Source organism: Typopeltis vanoorti, chromosome 5, assembly GCF_054136105.1.
Source record: "Typopeltis vanoorti isolate ZY-2024b chromosome 5, IOZ_Tvanoo_1.0, whole genome shotgun sequence".
In the NCBI taxonomy this organism is placed as follows: Eukaryota; Metazoa; Arthropoda; class Arachnida; order Uropygi; family Thelyphonidae; genus Typopeltis; species Typopeltis vanoorti.
The window spans coordinates 160898029-160924072 of record NC_143553.1 but is presented as its reverse complement, the minus strand read 5'-3'; the positions used below and the strand labels follow the sequence as shown (position 1 = coordinate 160924072).

The following is a 26044-nucleotide window of genomic DNA, read 5'->3' as shown; positions in this document are numbered from 1 at the left end:
TACCTTGCATTATGTAGGAGGGTAATGCAGGCCATCACATGAGTTCCACTCTGTGCACAGCCCAACAGAATCACAGCTATTAATACGACTGGAAGAGTTCTGAAATGGTAAGAGTTCAAAATAGAAAGCGATCAGATAACAAATACGAGTATATATCGAATGCATTCAATAAATCTGATACACCTGAACATTTCTATGTGTGTGTGTGTGGGTGGGTGTGTTTCTAAAGGTGAGATATTGGTGATTAAACTATGATGACAAAGTCAGTAATGAACATTGGGTTCTGACAGATATAAGAAAACAAGAAAAGCATTTAATAACAAATGAATGTCATATGGACAGGATGTACTTACGTGTCTATATTTAAAAAAGGAGCAGGACCAATCAAAAGGAAAGATGCAAAGAACAGCAAGCAGCATACAGACGATAAAAATTGAATTTCCATCTGTTGAGGTAAAACGTTTTGCGATTAAGCATAGCATTCGGTATAATCTTTGTTTATGTTTAGAAAAGTTAAAATAAAATCAAAATTAGAATAAAAACATGATTAGAATAACAACTTCATTAGAAAATAATTAGAATAGAAACTCCATTAGAAATAATTAGAGTGAAAACAAATAAAATAAATTGCTAATGCCTTTTATTATCTATAGAGAGTAAGCGAGGTGAGTTTAACTCAGAAGACTGAGGGGGACAGTCAGTCTCCACTGATGGTGCCAATCGGAGATTGCTGGCCCCAAGAATATCACCAATTATAATCGGCATCTGGTGAATAGAAGCAGACAAGAATCGCCATCTCGCGATCCCTAACCCTAATGCAGTATATTATTGTATGAAATAGTGTGGGCTCAACGGTCAATTTTCTTGAGTTTAAGGGACAAAAATCTCAATTTACAGGAGAAAAAACCACTGCCTGAGATTGACTCGCTAGGTGATGAGTCAAAGAAACAATATCGGGCCCAAGAATATCACCAATTATAATCGGCATCCGGTGAATAGAAGCAGACAAGAATCGCCATCTCGCGATCCCTAACCCTAATGCAGTATATTATTGTATGAAATAGTGTGGGCTCAACGGTCAATTTTCTTGAGTTTAAGGGGAAAAACTCTCAATTTACTAGAGAAAAAACCATTTATCCGTGCCTGAGATTGATTCACTAGGTGATGAGTCAAAGAAAGAGTTATAAATCTAGTGGACCACTATATTCGAACTTAAAACGACTTTCTTTGGATGGCCTAGCGCTATGGATGCAAACGCTCTTTACACAGGCTATAGAGACCTTAGAATAAAAATTCATAAGCAAATAATTAGAATAAATACTTGATTAAAATTAAAGTAATGATAATAAAAATCTTTCAGAAGGAAAAAACTGGATTAATTTTGTCATTAGACTCTTCACTAGATTGATATCTGATGATTTAGATAGACAACAAAGTATAGAAAAATCAATTTTGCGTTCTTAGAACTATTTCAGAACAATCTGGAGCATTATCCTGCTAGAAGAGTCGCCTTTTCCAGATAGCTGTAGCTAGCCAGTATTCTACAGTGCTATTGTCAGACACTATGCATCTAATGGTTTTGCTCTCGTCATTACCCATGTTTCTCGTCCGAAATCAATTCAGATTCAAAGCACCAAGCGTCTTTTTTATTTCCTTTTCTATTTTTGTTTGAAGTTGCTCTAGTTATGGAAACTGAATATGTTTTTTGGCTTTTGAATTCGCACCCCTTCCTGATTGGTTCAAATGGAAATTTAAATGCAATCCAAAGAAATCTTTTTGTAATTGGAGACAAAATATTTTATAACACTGCAGTACACGAAACTTCATATTCTCTGGCATTTCCAGAATACCGCTCTTTTGATTCGAATAAAAGGGCCACATACCTTGTTCAATCACAAAACCATAAACACTAACAACAACAACAACAAAAAAAAAATCTAATTTCTGCCGTATAGTACGAAATAACGAAAAAGACGCCTTGAATGTAAGTAATAATTTCTAAGAAATTGAGTTTCATTTTACCACTTAGTTGTTTTGAGCAGCATTTCACAAACTTTGTCTGCCACTGCCCACTATCCCTTATACCCCACTCTTTACCCCACAGATCATAGTTGTGAAATGACGAAACTGCTCAAACATGTCCCGATAACGCGCAACCGTGACCTTGAAGGTCACAGATCCGGTTTTTATTTACTTACCGCTGACTTGGTATGCAAAATTCACTATTTTCTTCTCGTTCACAGCGCCATATTTCCCCTATCGGTCATTTTTTAATTAATTTTTTTTTTCATTTTCACAATCTCTTTCCCACGATCTGGTTAGAGTGCTAAATTGTGGGAAAAACCCACAATCTGGTACTTTTTCGTCTACTGGTTTTCTCGTAAGATTGCTCTGAATAGGTATAGTTTAATTTGAAACACCTTGAATATCGTATTCTAAACTGTATCTAAAAATTTACTGATTAAAAAAGAAATTACTAACAACAAGGTATAGAATTAAGATATTGAAAATTAATAAAATTCGCTACCCATAGACCACACTTTGAGAAGCAGTGGCCTAGAACAGTGATTCTTAACCGTGGGGGGGGGCGTGGAAAATTTATAGACGTTTCTAATTTTTAAAATTTTGAAATCTCTTAAAATAATTACTATTTTAGCTCTTTATTTTACTTTGTTTCAAACTTGTATCGTTTTATATTAGTAATCTGAATTATGCAGTTTAATGCAGTAATTTCTTATGTGGTGGCGCCACAAGTTGACTTTTCGCTGCTGGCAATACTGCAAGTCGTGACATCTGCTTACTGGACATGTAAACGTGTGATTCCCTGAAGATTTAAATGAAACTTGTACGAATGCCTATAACTTAACAATGTTAAGTGGTACTTGAGTGCAGTAGCGCACTCGGGATTTAAACTTAGGGGGGGGGGGGGGAGGGAAGGCGAGTTGAGTAGACGATTTGAGAATACACACTAAGCATCGCATACGACCTATGACTGAGCATCTGCAATGATCGCTAATTCATAAGTAGTATAGAAATAGAAGACACGACACAACATAAATTTAAAAAAAATGAATTTTAATTAGGAAAATGTTTTAGTGTCTTTTTTTCCTTTTTCTTTGGTTGGGCCAGGGCCCCTTGTCCCCCCCCCCTCTGGGTGCGCTACTGCTTGAGTGCAATTACTTTTCGAAACTTTCAGTGCTGTAACACAGATTTGTTATTTCTTAAAATTTAACCCCTTATAAAATCAACAAACAAAGAACATTATTATTTGATTTCCAAAATATAAACACAGTAAAGTTTTTATAGTAATATTTATATAAAGTTGATTTATGTTTTCTGATTTTTGTTGTCATTATAATCAGTAAGTAAAACCACTATGTTTTTTTTTTAAAGTTTAATTATGTTACTATATAATTAAACTTTTCATTACTAATTGTGTTACTACATATGTTACTATATATTATGTTACTACAAACTAGGGGGCCGCGAAAATATTTTAGGATACTTTGGGGGCCACGACTACTAAAGGCTAAGAACCACTGGCCTAGAGAATTACAGTAACTAGAGAGATTGAGATTTTTATCTTCATTAAATTTCTGGTGAGCATCCTAAAGGAGTATATAGAATAGTATTATAATACTACGTGAAAGGTTCACATTAATACCAACAATTTTCCTCCAAATTAATTTAGTATCTGTCAGTACTCCAACATTGTCTGGTCTTATATTTTGATCTTTTAAGGCACTTCTTACAGACTATCCTAATATCTTCTGGGTTCCCTTTCTGAAATCCAGATAACAGATTAACTATAGGAAAATTAGAAGTCCGTATTAATGTGAACTTTTCACTTGGTGCTATCATACCTATCAGAATTTTGGTAAAACTACTTGTTTTACTAACCTTTCCTCCACCATTCTGTTTAAGTTGCTATACTACCTTAGATTAGCTCAGCTCACACATTCTTGAATGCTAATCATGTCAAATTCCTTTCTAATATCTTCATTTTCAATATAATACTACAACTGGTTTAATGCACTGAATAAATCTCTTCTTCCATATAAATTTATCAGTTAACTCCCGAAAATATCAGATTTTCTTATTCTGTTGTCTGATACGATATTTAATTTGCTATCTTTATCAAAAATTGTGATTTTTTAAAAGGATTAAATCTTTTTCTTGTTCTATTGGTTTCCCATGTAGGATGCAACTGATATTTTCAAGGTTCCTGCTTATTTTCGCTGTCTTTTTATTGCTAATTTTCATACCAAGTCTGTTACAGCAGTTATAAACTTTATTTAAAACATCCTGCAGACTTGTATTGGATTTAATAATATATCGTCATCTTCATGTAGTAAAAAAAAAAAAAAGATTAACATCTCCGATTTTTATGAGGGTGGTCTGAAAAAGTTCTCGGCTTCGACCATAGATGGCCACACTATCGGCAAGATTTTTTTTTCTAAGTTGGTACATCTGTACAGCTCTCCTACGCTTCAAGTTCCTTAGTATTGAGAGTTTTTGCTCTCTTAGGTTTCTATCTGATCTCTGACGAAAACCAATGAGTTTGAAACAACTGTCAGGCCAGTGAAACCTTATCAAAGTGAACCAATAGGAGGCAAATATAAGGGCGCTTTGAGCGTACGTGTCTTCTATAAGGTTTGGCTAAGACAACTCGTAGTATGGCGGTATGTATATTCCCGCAAGCTCTCTGGTCGATTTTCGCATGAAACGTTTATAGTTTCTGTATTCGGCTTTGAAATAATGTTGGATTTAATATTCACTTTATTTATAAAATTTCGCATCGCCGAAGTGAAGATTTTTGGCTCTTTATTTTAGTATAAACTTCAGTATTTTTTCCGGTTTATTTATCACAGTGTAAGTAAAAAATAGACAATTAAAATTATACTCTCACCTTCAGCTGGCAGAGCAGTCCCCATACTGGAGACATCAACGCATACATAAAGCTGGGAACCACGAAGGCGACAGCCACACCAATAGGAGATAAATTGAACTAGATGAAGTAACAAAATGTTAGAAAAAAGGAATATAAATAAAACGTTAATTGATTTTGAATTATTAATTATTTATCTGAACAATATAATAATTCAACGTCTGTATGTTTATAGGTAGATATTAATATGTCATTTTGATTCCAAGCAAATCTTACCTGGCGGAGGTGAGGTTCTAGAGTGGAACCAATGAAACCTAAACACATGGACGACGATAAAATCATACTGCAATCAAGAACTAGCGGTAAATTAAAAATGTATTTACTCAGATTGCCAATTGGTTCAGATTTGAATGTTCCTAGAAGAAAATACCATATAAACAAAGATAAATAAATATTTTTCATATTTTATCTTTATCATACTTTTAATTTTCATTGCGATATCTAGTCAATGTAATTTCTGAATATTGAAATAATTCTTCAAGAATCCGTTTTCCAACTTACTCGATTGAGGGAGACCAAAGCTCATTAGAATGGCACATAAAAACAAGCCGATACTGACAGTTACAAATGGCAATATGAATCCTCCAATCTACAAATAAAACCGTATTATCTGATTGACAAAGGAATATCTTATCTCTGTTTGTTTAGAATTGCATAACTAAATGTCCAAACTGTTATACTTACTTCGTACAGAACACTTCCCATAATAGGCCCGACAACGTAGCCAACGCCAATGAAAAGTTCGATGAGGGCCTGCGATTATATTATAATTGATTTCAATAAGTATCCTCAGTAAATCAAAAAAAGTTTAAAATCAGTTCATTAATATTTATTTAATGAATTTGAAGTTGATTACGAATATGAATTGAATTTATGTTGCTGTCATTTATAGTGTTATCTTAATTTTATTTTACATAAATACATAAGAAACATTTGTGCATTTTTGATTATGACCCGTACGAAGTGCTGGTTACAATCACAAATCACTCTGAGCAGTGGCCTAAAACATTTCCCAAAATTGAATAATACCTTAAAATACGATTACCGGTGGGGCATTTTATTCTTCTTATAACGTAGGGTTATAAGAAGAGGGTGGTGTTGGTAAATTTTCAACAACCAACTCGCCAAAAATAAAATAAATAATAAATAAATAGTGGTGGGCGCTTCCTCTGTGAGAAGTACGACTCAGAAAGTTTCTTCTTAGAGTCATGACCTTAATCGGTTCGCAACAATTCTAGAAATGCGAAATCCTTGACAGACATCGAGCATAGGATTGTCATTACCTTAAGAAGAAGAGATCCAGACAAAATTAAGTGGATGTTTGCTAAGAAAAATAATATTCCTGTAAAATTGCTAGCGGAGATAATCCCTACGCAGGCTGCCATGTAAGGAGAAAAGAAGCAATGAGGATGCCGAAATAAGTGACCCTCTGGCTGGATTTTCTATGTCACTATATACAACCTTCTGAGGATGTAAGGTTGGATATAAGGATTCAACCTTCTAAGGATATATTTTCTAAGAATAGGATGGATACAGAAAATTACAAATGAAGAGCTATCGGAAAATACAACCAAAGAAGAATCTAATGAAGAAGATTATAAAACGGACACTGCAATTATTTGGACACATCTGCAAAATATCGAGAGAAACAAAGGGAGCTACATCTGGTATTTATTGATCTGGAGAAAGCATACGATAGAGTGCCAAGGCAAGAAGTCTGGAGGTGTCTGAGGGAGAAGAAGGTGCCGGAGAAATATGTCAGGTTGGTGCAGGAAATGTACAGAAATGTGAAGACAAGTGTTCGGACCTGTCTGGGACAGACAGAAAGTTTTCAAGTAACAGTTGGCTTGCATCAAGGGTCAGCATTAAGTCCGTTTCTGTTTAATATTGTGATGGAGGTGGTAACAGAGGAGGTGAGAGAAGATGCACACTGGACAATGTTGTATGCAGATGACATCTTGCTGTGTGTAGATTCAAGAGAAGAAGCGGAAACTAAACTGGAAAGATGGAGAAAAGTACTGGAAGAGAGAGGTATGAGACTGAGCAGAAGTAAGACAGAGTATATGTGTTGCGCAGTGGGCGGTGGCCAGGAGACAGATCTGAAGCTGGAAGGAAATGTCATCAGGAAGGTGAGAGACTTTAGATACTTAGGTTCAACAGTGGAAGAAGATGGAGGAGCTGAGAAGGAAGTGGGATGCAGGATACAAGCAGGTTGGAGGAACTGGAGGGAGATGGCTGGAGTGTTATGCGATAAGAGGGTGCCGATCAATCTGAAAGGCAAAATTTATAGGACAGTAGTGAGGCCAGCTATGACATATGCTATAGAAACTGTGGCCCTGAGGAAAAATAACATTAGCAGGATGGAAGTAGCAGAGATGAGAATGCTTAGGTGGATGTGCGGTGTGACCAGAAAGGATCATCTGAGAAATGACTATGTCAGGGAAACAGTGAAAGTTACGAACTTAGGAGCGAAAATACAGGAGGCAAGGTTGAGATGGTTTGGTCATGTGATGAGGAGGGAGGACGAATATGTGGGAAGAAGGGTCATGCAGATGGATGTGCAAGGAAGGCGGAAGCGTGGGCGGCCAAAGAAGAGATGGAGGGATCTGGTAGAAGAGGACTTGAAGATGAAGAACTTGGATGTGGTGACAGCCCAAGACAGGCGGGTGTGGAGGAGACTCATAACAAACAGTGACCCCACTTAAGTGGGAGAAGCTGCAGAAGAAGAAGAAGAAGAAGATCTGCAGAATGAGTGAGGACCGGAGGACAAAGACATTCATGTTTGGTATTGTGAATGGTGTAAACAGAAGAGGTTGACCTTCAGAGAATGGATAGACGACATAAAGGACTGGTGTGGAATGGGTGTACAGAAACTGCGACACTGCGCTGGACAAAGAAAGTTGGAAGAAGATGGTGCAGGAGGCATCACACACCAACGGCAGTGAGCCCATGGTTGGCCTTATGGCCTAAATGCTGCTAGCTATTGTGGATTAGTGTATAACGCTGTACAGTTTATAGTCATTGTCGTTTAAACAACTGGCTCACAAACTTTTGGGAAAATTAACAAGCGGCTCGAGATACCCGGTCCACCCCACCGCTAATTATAAGGCAAACGAATGTGGATATGACTTAACTTGAGAATAAGCTACTAGTTACCGGCCGGTGAAGATACGGATCTACAGTCATAAAAATACATACTTAATCCCTCGTATTAGTACCCATCCCCATACAGCAAATGATAGCATTAATACAGGATTCATAAATCCCACACAGCTAATTCTGCAAGAGATTTTTATATCAATGGACTGGTAGTAATAGAATATCAACTATAGTAATGGAATGTTTCTTACAAATTTTGGGGCTACGCTGCGAGGAAACTGAGATCCTATGATAGCAAACCTGGACATTTTTATGGCTGAAGAGGCACATCCTTCCACAAAGCGAACGGTGAATGCAAGTCCAATAAAGGAAGCACCAGGAGAAGATAAATCTAAAATACTGGTATGTAAAACAATAAAATAAATAAAAAAAGAGTCGCAAGATTCATTTAATTTTTGAAAAAATATAAATATTTATTTCTACTTTTACTACCAAAAACCCGATACCATTATTCGCATTTTGAATATTAAAGAATTAATTTCTTTATGCAATTGGGTTAAAACAATTAAATAAGTTTAAAATTATTTTAATTTCGATGAATTAAAGACAGATTAAAATATTTAATGAATCAGTTAATTTTAATAGAGGCATTTAAATAGTTCCACTGCATAGGGAGAATAAAATGGGGGGAGGAGTATTGTTGATGATAGCTGATGAGCTGCAGCCAAGGAGAATAGAAGTTGAATTGCAGGATAGAGAAAAGAGCACATTTGGGGCCATTTGGTGTGGGATTGTGGCTAGCAGAACAAAATATACAATTGGGTGCTGCTATAGACCAGGTGATGGAAAAGATGGTGGTGATACTATGCACAAGCAAATAGAAGAAATGGGTGGAAGAAGGGTGATTATTATGGGAGGTTTCAACTATGGTCGCATTGATTGAAGTGAGGAGAGGACACACGGGAGGAAGGAATTGGATTTTATTCGGTTATTAAGGGATAACTATCTGCGACAGCATGTAATGGAAAATACTAGGGGTCAGAGAGTGCTTGACCTAATAATTACATCTGAGGATTTGGCTGTAACAAATATGACCACATTGCCACCAATCGGTGAGAGTGATCATAGGGTCTTGACATAGGAGGTGGCTAAAGGTGTGGAATTTACAATTAACACAGGGTACATGTGGAATTATCGGTCTGGAAAGTATGACAAGCTTAGGAGTTTGATTGGTTCAGTGCCATGGCATGTACAACTGCAAGGACTAAAAGTCGATAGTGCATGGAAGGTAGTTAAGAAGCGTTTGCATGAAGCAATGGCTGACTGTATACCTACAGTCCGAATAATAAATCAACTAGGGGTTAAATGGATGAATAACACCATTAAGCTTGAGCTGCAAAAAAAGAAACAACTATGGAGAGAATTTAAGGAGAAAGGTGACTGGCAGGCACATGAACGGTATAAAGCGCAGGCCAGAAGAGTAACGAGTGTGGTAAGAAAAACACAAAAGGATTACGAAAGAACATTGGACATGCAGGCTAAAGAGATTCCTAAACAGTTTTTTAGATATGTAGCAAGTAAAAGGGAAAATGTACATGGCAGAATGATTTTAAAGAATGCGGATGGTAGGGAGGTAACTGAATCAGTTGATATAGTTGAGTTACTGAGTGAGCACTTTGCAAGAATATATCATCCAGGTTGTGACATTGCAGAAACGAATGTACCAGTAGATTATACGGGAATTGTGGTGAATGAAGTGGAGGTGAGTAGTCTATTGCATAACCTCAATGTCAATACATCTGTGGGATTGGATGGTATACCAGCTCGTGTTGTACGAGAAGCAGTTAAAGAATTGTCAGTACCCTTGACCATTTTGTTTAATTTGAGTCTCGGGTCTGGGTTAGTCCCGAGGGGATGGAAAGAGGGTAAAATAGTTCCACTGCATAAAGGTGGTTCCAAGACTGCTGTTGTAAATTACCGACCGATTAGCATAGCAGGAATTATTGTCAAGGTCTTAGAGAAATTAGTCAAGAAAAGAATACAGGATTGGATAGATGAAAATGGGATACTGTATGGGGGACAACATGGTTTTGTGAAGGGTAGATCATGCCTCAGTAACTTGCTCACGTTTTATAACACAGTGACGGCTGAACTGGATAGGAGTAATGGGTTTACAGTAATACTACTGGACCTTGCCAACGCTTTTGACAGGATACCACATAGAACCCTAATCGGTAAACTGGAGCAGATGGGGATAGATATAGGGGTGAGATGGATAGGAGGATAGTTGAAGGAGAGATACCAGAGAGTGGTTTATTCAGGAGTGGAGTCTAAAAGACGGCTTGTGACTAGTGGAGTGCCGCAGGGCTCTGTTCTTGGACCACTGCTTTTCAATTTGTTCATCAATGATATAGGAAAGGATTTGAGAGGTAGTGTTCACTTGTTTGCTGATGATGCAAAGTTGGGTAGAGCAATTATGAGTGCACAGGATGATAAATTTTACAGGATGATTTGGATAGTTTAGAGGACTGGGCTAGGAAAAATGGATGTCAATTTAATGTACCAAAGTGTAAGGTTATGCACTTTGGGGTGAAAAGAATAGCAGCAGTATATCGCATTGGTGGAACCGTACTCCAGGAGATTGATGAGGCCAGGGATTTGGGAGTGTTGGTGGATAGGGAATTGAAGTTTATGGGGCACATTGCAAAAGTGACTAAAACAGCTCACCAGATCACTTGGCTTCTGAAAAATACTTTAAAATGCAGAGACAAACAAGTTGTTGTCCCTCTGTATCGAGCCTTGATAAGACCCCATCTGGACTACTGTGCCCAGTTATGGGCACCAGGGTTTCTTCGTGATGGGGAGGAAGTGGAGAGGATCCAGAGACGAGTGACTAAGATGATAGCAGGTCTGTGGAATGAATCTTATGAGAATAGGTTGAAGATTTGTGGGTTGCAGAAATTGGTCGATAGGCGAAGGAGGGGTGATATGATTGAGACATTCAAATTACTGAAGGGTTTCTATAATATTGATCCAGAAGATATTTTTGAAAATATGACTGGTGGTGGGAGGACTAGGAGCCATGAATGGAAGCTGGGCAAGAGCGTGGTTGACAAGGGTGTTAGAGCTAGTTTTTTTACTTGGAGAGTAGTGAATGAGTGGAATAAGCTTCCAGAGTCTGTTGTGGGTGCTACGACCGTGAATGAGTTCAAGGCAAGGTATGATAGATACTGTGTGAATGTCGAATAGTTGTTCTTGACATGATGTTAGGGCCTCCCTCGATGAGTCTGTCGACTCCTTGGAGTTGCCCGGAACAATAATAATAATAATAATAATAATTTAATAACATTTGCTGATGTTGAAACTAATATTTTATAAAATAAATAATTTAACTTGTTATATATTTTAAAGTGAATATCATACGGGATTTATATGGGCGTTTTCAATTGCTGGTGAGTTAGCCGATCTATATATTCTTTTAACTTGGATAAAGTAAGTTGATTAAACACACATATTAAATAAATAATACTTTATGGAATATGCTCATTTATGTTTATGTATTATAGGAAAATCAGACAATAGTGAAAAGCAAAAACTTACCCCCAACATAGGGCGCACATCGAAACAGAGAATGTTCCTGCTTGAATCATAAATCGAGGCGTTATATGCGACATCTGCGGTGAAAATAGTAATTCTAGTTAATCTTACTTCGAATGAATAATTTGCATTTAGTAAATGAATAATAAATAAATGAATTTTCTTTTCTTTTTAATTATACGTACAAATCGGCCGAATATAGGTCCCACGAGGACCGAGGTCAGATGGATTGTTCCCATTATTGCGCCATAGACACCAGGGGTCGCTCCTTTAGATTCTGCCTATGCACAGAAAATCATAATATTTTGTCAGTATTTTAAATTATTCTAAGAAATTATGTTAGAATACGTTTTGGTTTAAAAAAAAAAAAAAAAAAAGATGATCTCAATGCATATATGGCGTATCCAGCTATCTCTGATTGGCTACAGTGGAGATTGAACTGCCCACTCAATCTACAAAAGTTAGATAGAGCTAAAACGGCCTCGCCTACTCCCTATACGGGAACAAAAAGCGTTAGCCGTTCTTTTTTTTTTTTTTTTTTTTTTAGAACAAATGAAATTGACGTACACAATACATAAGCCTCATTGCCTTAGCTAGAGCCTCCGTAGCTCAGTCGGTAGAGAAAGCCCTTAAGACCTGGGTCGATTCCCGTCCATGAAGTCAGGAACTTTTATCTCGTCTCCTTCGACTAAACGTGAGTTGAGTTAGTCATTCTGGAGTTTGCAGGTTTTTCGTCACTCAAAACAGGCAAGCCGGCACGTGAACACACGGATCTGCAGTCATGCTTAATCCCTCACTAAGAGGACTCAATCCCGTTCCAGCGGACTGGAACGGGGTAAAGTCCTCTTAGTGAGGGAGGAACGGGGAGAAACCCCATGCGAATAAATAAATTGCCAATAGCTGCTTCGGCCTTAATTCCGAACAACTACTGTCCCTCGCTTGTAGTTAAATTTTCTCTGGGTGTGAAAATAAATTGTACTTTACAAAAAAAAAAAAAAAATGAGATTATTTTTTTCATAAAGACCTGTGGAAGTGGAAGTGGAAGTGGCTCTTGCGTCCTCTGCGCTTGGGCGCTCGAAGTTACACTTAAGTTCAAGTCTAGTCGCCGACTGTAGGAACTTTTTCTAAGCCTTTCTTCGACCGGTTCCCGAGTTAGTCGATCTCTGGCACAGGCAAGCTGGTTTTTCCTCCCTGAAACTCGGGTTTTTCGTCCCGTAAACTCAATAAAATCGACCACAGTACTCACATTATTTCAGACAGCAACATATATTCGATAAAGAGCTATTTTACTGGCAACATAAATTAAGTTAAGGGGATAATAAATCCCGTATTATTTTATTTTACAGCCGGGTACGAAACTCGGAGATCGAAATCTAAGAGTTTCAAGCCGAAGAACTATCGGCGAGTTCAAGCGTAAGTCATCACTTGGGTAGTACAACACTATGGCAACTCGTGCCAAAGATGGAGCATGCTCCGTCACTATCCTTAATATTTTCTCATAATGTAAAACGAGACTCCTAGGAGATGTATAACTGTATTACATTATTACGAGAGGTCACTACCCAGACCGGTTTCGACATTTATTGAGGTCTCATCAGTGAGTAGGTAGACTCTGGAATATCAAGGTTTAAACATTATAAGGACTGGCTTAAAGGGGCGAAGCAAAAATGCTTTTCATCTTCCCCGTTATCTGTAGAGAACAGTATAGGGATAAGGTATTATTGAGCTATTAAAGCTCTGATCATGGCAGGAGGGTAACAGCAATTGCCGATAGCCGAGCCTCAGTTAGAACTTCATTGGCAACAGCATTGCCTTCTATTGCCTTCCAAGGGTATTAATCATCACCGCATCTTACGGTCGATTGTATCTCGGCCCATCCTCCATATCAAGGTTTAAGTGAACTGAACTTACATATACCCCTACTAAAGAATTGCCAGACCGGTGTACCCATATATTATTATTACTACGATAAAGAGCCAAAAGGCTATTTTTCCGGCGACATAAATTAAGTTAAGGGGATAATAAATCCGTTATTATTTTATTTTACAGCCGGGTACGAAACGCAGAGATCGAAATCCATCGAAATCTAAGAGTTTCAAGCCGAAGAAGAACTTGCTCCACCTTTGACACGAGTTGCCTAGTGTTGTACTACCCAAGTGATGACTTACGCTTATACTCGCCGATAGTTCTTCGGCTTGAAACTCTTAGATTTCGATCTCCGAATGTCGTACCCAGCTGTAAAATAAAATAATATGGGATTTATTATCCTCTTAACTTAAGTAACATATCTTGTTAGGGTAAGGTACCAAGAGATGGCAGCACTTGTTTGCCAGCCTCTTCATCGGTGGCTGCTATGATTAGTGATAGACATGGGCCAGCTATCTCTGATTGCTACCGGTGGAGATTGAACTGCCCATTCAGTCTTCAAAAGCTAGATAGGATATAAAGGCCTCGCCTACTCCCTATAAGGGAATAAAAGGCGTTAGGTGATTTAAATTTAAAAATTCCAAAATCTTTTACCCAACAGTGAGCAAACAAATGGCTGCACATTTACGATCTTCATAAATAAAACTACATGTATATAAAAGGAGCTAAATCAAAAGATAGGATGCAGACACAGAAATCAATTGTTACAGCTTTGTTTCCATATGCCATTATCGATTTAACATTAAGAAGTTTTATCAAAGGATAGAAACTCAGAAAAATCAATTGTAGTAGATATATTTAAATTTTGTAATTTTAAAATTGTTGATATCTTTTGAAATTTTTATACGGATAGATAATTTTCATAATAATTTATCTCAGAATAATTTATTTTACTTTATTTTTAATAATGATTCTATTCTCCAAAATTGACTCAAAAGAAACAGAATACATTATAAATTGAAAACTAGAAAAGTAACACCATTTAAGACTTTGCATAACAATAATACTAATAGTTAAATTATATAGTTGATTATAATGATAATCATTATAATGATAATGTTAATAATGATAACAGCATATAAATAACATTACACAAATATTGATAATAATGATAACAGCATATAAATATAAATAACATTACACACAATGCTTGGATTTACACACTTGGATTACACAAGATGCATTACCTCTTGTGGAAACAGAGGGGGAAACATAGACTCCATCGAACCAAATATCAGATTACACATGGATAAACTGAGTATCACCAACAGGGATGTTCGAGTATCAGAAGTCACAGCGAGAGATATTCGAGGTTCAGAAGGGATAGAAAGAGATATTGAAGTTTCCGAGAGATCCGTTTTTTTAACTTCATCATGGATGCATACGTTGGCTATGCTGGTGGAGGCCATACTTTGTGACTGCTAATGAAACATCAGAATATCAAAAAAAGGGCATACAAGTAAATAAGTTTGTATTTAAAAGCTTCGTAAAACAACTATTTAATTAAAATGCATAAAATAGCTTTTCTGATTTTAAATAGTCAATGGTCAAAAGATCTATACTTGATAATACACAAAGAAATAAAAAAATATTTTAAATGGAAGTATTAAAATTATTTCAAATTTTATTTTTTTAAATAAACATTGAATTATTTAAGTTATATTTAAATAACTACTAAGACACCATAATGTGAAATAAACATATCTTATATAAATAATTAAAATCACATCACATATTATATTTTTAACGAGTGAGGACTGAAGAGTCCTTTTTAGGACTTCCAGGGTAACAAATGGCAATGCTAGCCAATGAAGTTTTAACTGAGACTCGGCTATTGCCGTTACCCAGCCATGACTAGAGCTTTTTAGCTCAATAACACTCCATCCACACAGATTTACTTCATTCAGATGAAGGGATAAAGAGTCAAGGACTCAGTCCATCGCCCAGTTCTTATAAGAACATATATTTTTAACGAGCTCTAAAAATTGAGATTTCGGATTGCGTTGGTTAGCGTGTTTACGTTTATATTTATTATTAGTCTTGAGTTTTGAATTAGCGTAATTCTATTGCGAAAATGCTGGCGTAATGGCGGTTGCCAAGTGTTTATATATGTGATCAGTGATTTAAATAGTTTTATGATTTTCTGAAGAAAAATTTATTTTGTAAAATATTTGCTACTGATGCTGGTAGATCGATTTGATCTACGGGATAACTATATATAGAGGTAAGTGTTCTTCATTCTGTGAAACATTTACTACCTTTGCTGGTAGATCGATTTGATCTACGGGATATTTACATTGGGCTCTAGGTCCCACTTCTCAAACTTTATTCTAATAGAGTTGTTGCCTTCTATCAATCATGACAAAACCTCTCAATGAAGGCATATTTGAAGAAGTTTACAGAGAATTCCTAAGATTAAGAAAACTTTTGAGCGACAACTGGCCAGGGAAAGTAAAGCTGTTAAATACATTCCCCCCCTACAGCAGTCACAGAAGATAGGATGGATGATTCTAATGAAGGAAGTATGTTGACTGAACCAGAATCAAGTCACTCCACGAATACAGAGAATGCTGCATCTCAGGATAATACTCCGCAGTTTTTAGAAACCAACACAGAATTTCAAACAGTCAAAAAGAAAAGGAAAATCTCCTCTACTGCAGATACACCCAAAACAGTGGAGATAGAACCAGATAATGTAATTAAAGAAAGGGTACCCCCAGTCGTCCTAAGGGCCAAGGAGCACTGGACGTCCGTTGCATCCACACTGAAATCTTCAGATATCACCTTCATTAAAGCCACAAACACAGAAGAAGGGATTCGCATACAACCTAAAACATCATCAGATTACAGAAAAATGACCAAACTTCTAGACAACAACAATTTGCCATATCACACTTTTGCACTCAACAGTGAAAAAAATTTAAAGTAGTGTTAAGGGGAGTAACTGAAACATTACAAATAGAAGACCTCACTGCAGACCTCCAACTTAAGGGATTTAGCCCAATTAAAGTCAGCCGAATGCGGAGAGCTGATGAAACACCCTATCCCCTAATTCTAGTGGAAATAAGCAAAGACCAAAAACATATATACAATCTCCAAACCATCTGTGATCTAGTCATAAAAGTTGAGGCATTGAAACATAAATCAACTACAACCCAGTGCCATAGATGCCAGAAGATTGGGCATGCCCAACGATGCTGCAAGGCTGAATTTCGTTGCGTTAAATGTGGTGGCAAACATGCATCAAATGAATGCCATAAACCTCGTACACTTCCAGCAAAGTGTGAAAACTGCGGACGACCACACCCTGCAAACTATAGGGGCTGTATAGCATTTCCTCAAAACCAAAAATTACAACTCAAAACCAGTAAACCTCTTCAAGAACAAGCGTCTTCCCATCAAACCATAGTCTCCACAACGGATGGAAGATCGTATGCTGAAGTTACAAAATCAACCTTCCAAAAAGACCCAAAACCAAAGCAGTCACAGCAAACCAACAAACCTATCCTACTGAACATAACAAGCCACTTAGGTGAAATGCTTGCTGAACTCCAACAAACCAACCCAACTCAAGAAGCCAAAGATATCATCTTAAGGCATACACAATCACTCTTTATGGAAATTCTTAATGGATAAATCTAAAAGAAAACCGAAATCATTACAAATTGTTTCATGGAATGCAAATGGTTTATCTATCAAATTACAGGAGCTGCAGGAGTTTGCAGCAGAAACTCAAGCAGACATCATCCTCATAAATGAAACACATCTTCGTCCAAGTGACAAAATCAGAATCAATAGTTATAGCACTTACCGTACAGACAGATGCTTTGCTAGAGGTGGAGGCACTGCCATCTTTGTGAAAAGTAACATAAAACATAATTCAATAGCAGAACCCTAAACAGAACACATGGAAACTACAGGAATAGAAATACATATGGAAAACACAAGCAGCATTACGATATATGCAGCCTACAACCTCCCAAATAAAAAACTCCTTGAATCTGACTTAGAGGTGATACTAAATACAGGCAGAGCAGTGATTATAGCCGGAGATCTTAATGCCAAACACTCAGTCTGGAATAGCAGAAACTCAAATATTAATAGAAGAATACTCAACTCTTATATCACTTCAAGAAATATAACAGTAATAGGACCCACTGAACCCACACATTATGGAGCTACCGGTCGTCCTGATGTACTAGATATAGCTATATTAAAAAACATAGCGCACAGCTATCAGATATAAGCAATCAACGACTTAAGTTCTGATCATAACCCCATCATATTACAACTAGGCACCATACAAGATATAACAGAAAACACCACCACTTTTATAAATTGGAAACAACTTCCCTCAGCCTTCCAGGAAAACCTTGGTCCAATACCGCATATAACATCGGCTGAAGATGTAGAAAAAGCAGTGAAGACTCTTGAAAAACAACTGCTGACAGCTAAACGCAGGTAACAAATATAACCAAATGTACACCATCAAATAAACTTCCACAGGATATAAAACGTCTTATCCAAGAGAAAAACAGATTAAGAAGACAATATCAGAGAACAATGGACCCAGCGGATAAACAAGCAGTCAATAGAACAACAAACCAGGTTCGATATGCCCTAAAGGACCACCGTAACCAACTCTGGAATAACAAAATTCTCCAATTAAACACAGAGGATCAATCAATATGGAAAATGATGAAATCACTCCGTTCAAAGCGTTTTACATTTTCTCCAATCCAAGGTGAATCTAATGTTGTCTACAACGACGAGGAAAAAGCTGAAGCATTTGCTCACAGTTTAAAAAAACAATGCAGCCCCAATTATATCAATACAGATATAAATTTCATAAGCAAAATTCACACCCAAGTGCGTAAAATAACTCAAAATGCCTCATTCCAATCCAATAACAAATCTGTGTCACCAACAGAAGTATATGAGATTTTAAGAAAACTAAATAACAAAAAGGCTCCAGGTCCAGATGGAATAACAAATAAGGTACTCAAGTTACTTCCTCGCAAAGGGGTTATGCATCTAGTAGCCATCATCAATGCCATCCTCCGGCTAAATTATTTCCCACAACGATGGAAAATTGCCGACGTTTTCCTAATTCCCAAACCTGGGAAAAATACACAGTTTCCTGAAAATTACAGACCAATCAGCCTTCTTTCATGCATAGGTAAGATAGCCGAACGTGCTATTCTCACACGGCTTCAAGAGGCAACAGATATCAACCATATAATTCAAGATGAACAATTCGGCTTTAGGAAATATCACTCCACAACGCTACAAATTTACAGAGTTATCGAAAATATAACCCAAGGGTATGAATGGCACCAACACTCTGGCGCAGTTTTTCTAGACATCACTGAGGCATTTGATATAGTGTGGCATCATGGACTAATTTTTAAACTACACGAAGTTGGTATTCCATTGCCACTAGTGCTACTTATCAAATCATATCTAAATAACAGAAAATTTAAAATAAAACTCAACGGTATCAGATCCACAGAGAGGAGAATCACGGCCGGAGTACCTCAAGGCTCTCTACTATCTCCCCTACTCTTCTCCATATACATGGCAGATCTCCCCAAACTGTCTCCAGCTATCACCGCTCTGTATGCCGACGATACAATCATTACAGCCAGATCCCTCCGTCCACACCTGGCCACAATCAAGCTGCAGAGAGCAGTCAATGAATTGGAGGATTGGTACACCAAGTGGCGTATCGCAATTAACCCAAACAAAAGCTCTGCAGTACTTTTCACCGGACGTAAAGCAGAACCGAATACAAGCATACAAATGTTTGGTAAAATCATCCCTTGGCGCAATTCTACCAAATATCTGGGAATTCATCTTGATAGACGTCTAAACTTCAAGTCACATATGGATAGTGTTGCCACTAAGGCAAGTCAGACTATAGCACAGCTATATCCACTTTTGAACAGGAACAGCTTCCTAAGCATAAGCAACAAAATCCTCCTTTTCAAATCGGTAATCAGACCGCAACCAACTTATGCCTCTCCAATCTGGGGTCACACGACTAAAAGCAACATCAACAGACTTCAGATAATACAGAATAAATGCCTAAGAATGGCATTTAATGCCCCATGGTTCATCAGAAACATCCAGTTACATCAAGAAGCCAATCTTCCAGATATTAAGACCTACATGACAAGCATTGCAGAGAAATTCTTCACAATCACGGATAATCACCCAAATCAGCTAATTCGACAAGCAGCGGACTACAAGCCCTCAGATCGTTTCAAACATAAAAATCCGAAATCCTCCATCGCAAGAGAAAGCTGATACAGCCTCAATGCTCACAATGAGCGGGTAAATTACCCATAATAATCTCATCACCCACAATCTAAAATCCAGATGAAGGGATAAAGAGTCAAGGACTCAGTCCATCTCCCAGTTCTTTTAAGAACTTTGTAACGAGGGTAGTGGATGGCAATGCTGTAGCCAATGAAGTTTTAACTGAGGCTCGGCTATTGCTGTTACCCTCTTGCCATGATCAGAGCTTTAATAGCTCAATAACACCTTATCCCTACACTGTCCTCTACAGATAACAGGGAAGATGAAAAGCATTCTTGCTTCGCCCCTTTAAGCCAGTCCTTATAAGGACTTGTAAGATGGAAGTCACTATTTATCACTAAATGATAAATGATCACTTGTGATAAATGAAAACATATAAAATTCGTGGAAGTTTATCTTTTTACAAGAATCAGCATACTGAAACCGGAAAATCATATTTTTTTAAATATTATTTTCCTAGTTGAATACAATGCAATAGTATTGTATGCAATCGCGATGACTCACTGCATGAAACGACAGTTTTTATCTATGATCGCCTCACACGTATTACGTAATTTGGAGTGAACTTGTGATAAATGTACGTAACGTCCTCCAGCCTTGGAATCTGGAATCTAAAAATATACGCTTGAATTATATGCAAACGTATACATTTTAGTGTTCAAGTTTTTGTTGGGAGAATACCTGATAATTTTAGCGCTTGTTGGAAGAAATTATATTGAAATATTCGTTTAAGCTCGTTATCTCATTAATCTCGTTAACTTTCCCCATTTTAACATCTTTGCAATATACTAAAAATCATGCGCAGTTGTTGTAATATTTTATGTTAAAGTGAGTGCAGTTTTGTTTCATAAATTGTAATGAGAGATAAAAAAAATAAATAAATAAACAAATAAAGTAAACGTGGAAAGTGCAGTACTTGGAGAAGATGAATAGTGCAAACTATGAGGAAAAAGATGATGCCCTATGAGTAGATAGGAAAGCTATCATCTGGTAATAAAAGGCCATCTATAAGTTTGGTAATCTCCCTCATAATTCTATACAATGATATTGACTCCGATGATATTCACTTGCTTCATTAAACATGATCATTATAATTATAGTATAAATCAGATTTCACTTATTTAAATAATTCACGTAAATTTATTTGTTCATTTATATATATTTTCATAAATACAATTAACATATTATATTCTAATTTTAGTCTTGACAGAAACATATACAGATAATCTGTTTTCATATTAATCAGATTAGCATCATGTTGATGAGTTGCATTTTCCAGATGTAAATCATTTGTTGATGACGGATAAATAAATAGAATGAAAACAAGAAAAAAGTATAACCGCAGAGGAATACGAGATCAGGACTCAGGATATTACTGTTTCCAAGGATGAAGCAAAATGCTTTTTTTCCTCCCCGTTGTCTGATATCTAGAAAACAATGAAGGGAGAAATTTTATGAGCTATTAGCTCGTCCTGTGAGGGTTACGTATCTTCACTTGATATTAAGTTGGCGTTAGATCTTTTATGTTTGTAGAGGTCTTTTTCATCGTAATTTGCAGCTTGTTGTATCAGTTCATTAGGGTGTGTATTATAAACTTTACCAGCGGAAAAAATTGCCATCATAAAGCACTTTAAGAATAAAAAAAGAAGACCTCTGCAGCTAGAGAGTGTAAGAATGAGGAGATATAAGGAATATTTGTGTCCTGGTGAATCTGAACATTTCTGACGAACCATGGAGCATTTAGTATCATTCGTAAACATTTGTTTTGCACTCGTTTCAATTTATGAATATTAGTATTGGAGGTATGGCTCCAAGCTAGCGAAGCTTATGTAATTATAGGACGAATCACCATCTGATAGCGAAGCAGTTTGTTTCTTGTGTTTAATTTGCTGTGCCTATTAATCAAGGGGTAGAGTTGAGCAATTGTTTTAGATACCTTTGCACATACGTTCCTAATATGGTTGCTGAAGCTTAATCTTTTGTCCAGTAGGATTCCGAGATATTTGGCTTCTATTTGCCATGGAATGTTGGTATTAAACAGAAAGATGTCCCCTTTGGGAGATGCTAATCTTCTAGTGAAAGGCACAGCTACACTCGTCTGTGAGTTAACTTGTAATTCTAGTCAGCGAACCATTTTTAGAAGGTTTTCCTGAAGTTTTTTGATTACAAGGTGGATGAAGTAATCTAGCTAATACAGCCCTGCCAACTGCTAAAGGGCCGTGATGGATAACATGGGGTTATGCGGGATATCTGCCATACAGAATGAAAACGGAATCGGGGCCAGTAAGGATCCTTGAGGAACCCCAGCTAAAATACCACATTCCGTTGAAATAGTTCCGTTTATCTTGATCTGCATTGCTCCGTCCTTGAGATGTGATTTTATTAATCGAATCATTTTCAACGGAATGTTAGCAATAATGAGTTTACACAACAGCCCGTAGTGTCAAATTTTGTCAAACGCTTTTGCGATGTCTAGGAATACAGCTCTAGTGTGTTGTTTCCAATTAATTCCTGTCGTGTACTTGGTCAATCTGTGAATTTGTTGGGTGGTGCTATGATATTGGGCGAAATCTAAATCGTTCTTGTGGAATGATTTTTAGTTTGTTTACGGAATCTTAGTGTCTGAATATGATTTTTCAGCAATTTTTTTCTAGATTTTAAAGCAGGCTAATAGGACGATTATTTTGAGGTAGATGTGGATCTTTGCCCGGTTTATATACTGAGACTATGTCAGCAATTTTCCAAGATGAAGGAAAATATTCTATTCTGATGATAGTGCTAATTATGATAGTAAGATTTACAACACCCCTACGGGGCAATAATTTGATAACTTTGTTTGTAATGCTTCAAGACCAGGAGTTTTTTTTTTTTTTCTTATTCTTAAACTGCTTTATGGTGGCATTTTTTTTCCGCTGGTAAAGTTGGTGTGATCGAGCTGGAATTGTTGTTAGAGAGTTTTAGTGTGCATCGGATATGGCGATGCTTGTCTACTTTGCTTTTCTAAGTTCCTTACTATGGCCTCTGCTTTTTCTGCATCTGAAATTTACGAAGCTGATAGAATTCCGGTGATTTTAAAATAGGCATTTCGCTGCACTTTCTTTGAGTTTTCTCTGAAAATATTTCACGAGATTAGTTTTTATTTTCCAAATGTTTCTAAAAAGATATTTTAGCTTGTGGCTTCATTACTGTCAGCAACTGTGTGGGTGTGCTTGAATTATTTTCCTATTTCCTCCTAGCTTCTAGCGTGTGCACGTGCTTGCACGCGCTAGAAGCGAGTAGGAAATAGGAAAAAGAAAAGTGCAAACTATTTCCATTCCAATCTCGTGTCTTCCCATAGCTGCAAACGAACCAAAATTAACATTACACGTTTCTGCTTATACAGCAAGGAAATCTGTATGGAAAGGAAGTAACATATTAATAAGTCGTTGACGCTCTGTTTCACAGAATGGGAATAAGTAGCTCACATTTAAACGCAATTATCTATGCTAGACAATGACAATTTAGTCGCCTAAACTTTCGTAATGTGAAGCTTTTTTTTTTTTTTGTTATTCTTTCCGATTCTAGGTAACCATTTAAAAAAATTATTAAATAACCATATCCAGACACTTCCAGCCGTTTTAATTTTCATATCCTGTTAACGTGTATACCACGGTTGAGTTCAATGTTCCTTCGATTTGACGTGAACATGATCTTTGATGAGTAATGTACATTTTTCGACCCTAACACGAATGTGACAAATGATAACTGACATGGAGTTAATAAGTAGTAATAATATAGAGAGTTAAACCGACTAGTTTCGCCTCACGTGGCTTCTTCTGAGTTAAAAAAAAAATAAACGATAAGCGATAAACATGAACCATTACATAACTAAATACATAACCGAACATATAGGAACCGTTTTACACACACACACACACACACACACACACACACACACACACACACACACACACACACACAGAGAGAGAGAAACAGTGGAGCGTGGAAGATGACACGGAGCACTTATTGTTCATTAGGTATGCATGATAGTTTGCATAAAAAGTTAGTTTTGTGGATTAATTAATTTATTTATTTATTCGTATGATCATATAACGCCGTGAGGCCCCTTTTACGGGGAAGTATGGCACCATCTCAATTCCAATTCCATCCGGCATAACTGACGAATCTGGCCTATTGCTGGATCTTAAGTATTCCTGACTATAATCATGTGTCCATGGGACCGGTTTGCCTGCTTGCGGGAGGAAAATCCCCAGATAAACTGGGGAAAAAACCTGCTGTCCACGCCCAAGACCGGCTAACTTGGCTATGTCTGAAAAAGATCCTTGAGCTCCTGAAGTCGGCGACGAGAATCGATCGCAGGACACTCTTTTTCCAGGCATATGATTGCGAAGCGCATAACCACTAGGCTAACCGCACGGGCTGATCTGTGAAAAGATCTAATAAGTGGCTTCCAGATGTTACAGGAGATGAAGAAACACTAAAAGAAAAATTACATTCTCTTCTCCAAGTATTAGTGAGCAAAGGCTATTCTACGTAAATGGTACAAAGAATGCTGTTCTCTACTCCTGCTCCACAACAGATCCTTGGCATTCGATAGAGAGCCTCGGATTCCATCCCTTATAGTGGCAGACTTTCTCTCAAAATCGCCAATCTCATAACCTGAGAGTGGCATTCAAGTCCTACAAGCTTCGTAGCATTTGCCTAAGGACCATCACCCTTTCAACAAACATCTTGCAGTTTACAATATTGCATATTCTTGTGTCCTTGTTTACATAGGACCAACATCCAGAAGTTTGGAAATTAGACAAAAGGAGCATATTGGACACATCAATACTAACAACAGAGCAGGCAGCTCATGCCTGGCATTCCATTTCTCCCACACTCACCACAACATTGAATGGGACAAGAACCAGAAACCAGGGAATGATTTATGTGATATTTGGAAGTCAGTTATTAGATCTTTCCACTCGACAAACGTTATCCGTTCTGCCAACTATCATGCATGCATCCTGAACAATGAATGAATGACCTTTGCCAGCTTCCAGGATCCATGTTTTTCATATTTTTTGTATTTTTTGTGGGTGTGTAGGTGTGTGAGTGTGTAACGGCTCTTACATGTTTGGTTTTAGTTATACAATCGTTCATGCTTACCGCTAAATTGTATTTTTTGTTCTTTCTAACCAAGAAGAAGCCACTAGCATATGTGGCTATACTATCTATATTATCGCACCTATTAAACCCAGTGTCAGATATCATTTGTTATCATATATTATCAGATATCATATACAGGGTGTTCGGGATAAATTTGACAGTTTCGTAAGGAAAAAGAAAATCTTCTTTGTATCTATTAAATTTAATGAATTGACAAAAAAACATTACAGGCAGAGTTAATTACAATACTATCAACAAGATTTACTCAAAATAACCACCATTAGCATCGATCACAGCTTCAATTCTGCTTCGGAACCTCGAACAAGCTGATGCTACAGTCTCCCTGGGAAGGGCCGCAAAAACTGTTTTAATTTTATCCATTAACTGGGCTTTTGTATTACTGGAAGTGCGATTGGTGTCTTTTTCAACTGCGCCCCATACAAAATAATCCATGGGGTTAAGGTCTGGGGAGTTTGGAGGCCAAACATTTGGACTGGTGAAGTCGTAGAAATTTTCAGACAACCATTTTTGACTTTTCCCAGAGGTGTGGCAAGGGGCCGAATCCTGCTGCCATACATACGGCCTACCATTGGCTACCCTTGTTATCCAGGGCTTGACTACAGTTAGCAACTCCACGAACAAAGCCCGAATTCCAATGCCAGGGTTCTTCAACACCTGTTCCTGCAGATTTGCGAGGAATTCTGCTGTACGAACGCAATCAGATCGTCTGCTAGGGGATCTTTCTTCTTGCTACATCCTCGTAGTCACCATTGCAAGTCTCTAGTTCATGCCTGATTGTTTTTACTGTATTCAGGGAGCATTGGGCAGCAGTCGTAATATCCTTATTTTGATGGCGGGCACGAATCATCATGATACAAGTTATTCTCTTCCATGATTCAGGTGGGTTCCAGCTATCCATCCTTTCTGACATCTTGTATATGAATGAAGAAGGATCCAAACTTTTAAATGAAGAGAAGTGTGTGTTAATACATGTAACTTACG

General features: G+C 37.3%; 1 protein-coding gene across 2 annotated transcripts in view; it reads right to left on the bottom strand.

The window, feature by feature from the left end:
* Positions 1-26044, bottom strand: part of LOC150107003 (MFS-type transporter SLC18B1-like) — a 42092-nt gene that overhangs the window by 6610 nt on the left and 9438 nt on the right. Inside the window, exons 2-11 of one of the 2 annotated variants that reach the window (XM_090392879.1) lie at positions 14758-14991; positions 11830-11925; positions 11648-11721; positions 8299-8446; positions 5633-5701; positions 5450-5537; positions 5165-5304; positions 4910-5008; positions 354-445; positions 4-99 (exon numbers count right to left, since the gene is read on the bottom strand). In XM_090392879.1, coding sequence (XP_090249005.1) covers positions 4-99; positions 354-445; positions 4910-5008; positions 5165-5304; positions 5450-5537; positions 5633-5701; positions 8299-8446; positions 11648-11721; positions 11830-11925; positions 14758-14979 — 1124 coding nt within the window. In that variant the 5' untranslated portion in view covers positions 14980-14991. The remainder of the gene's footprint in view (positions 1-3; positions 100-353; positions 446-4909; positions 5009-5164; positions 5305-5449; positions 5538-5632; positions 5702-8298; positions 8447-11647; positions 11722-11829; positions 11926-14757; positions 14992-26044) is intronic. The other variant, XM_090392880.1, reaches the window with a different exon arrangement.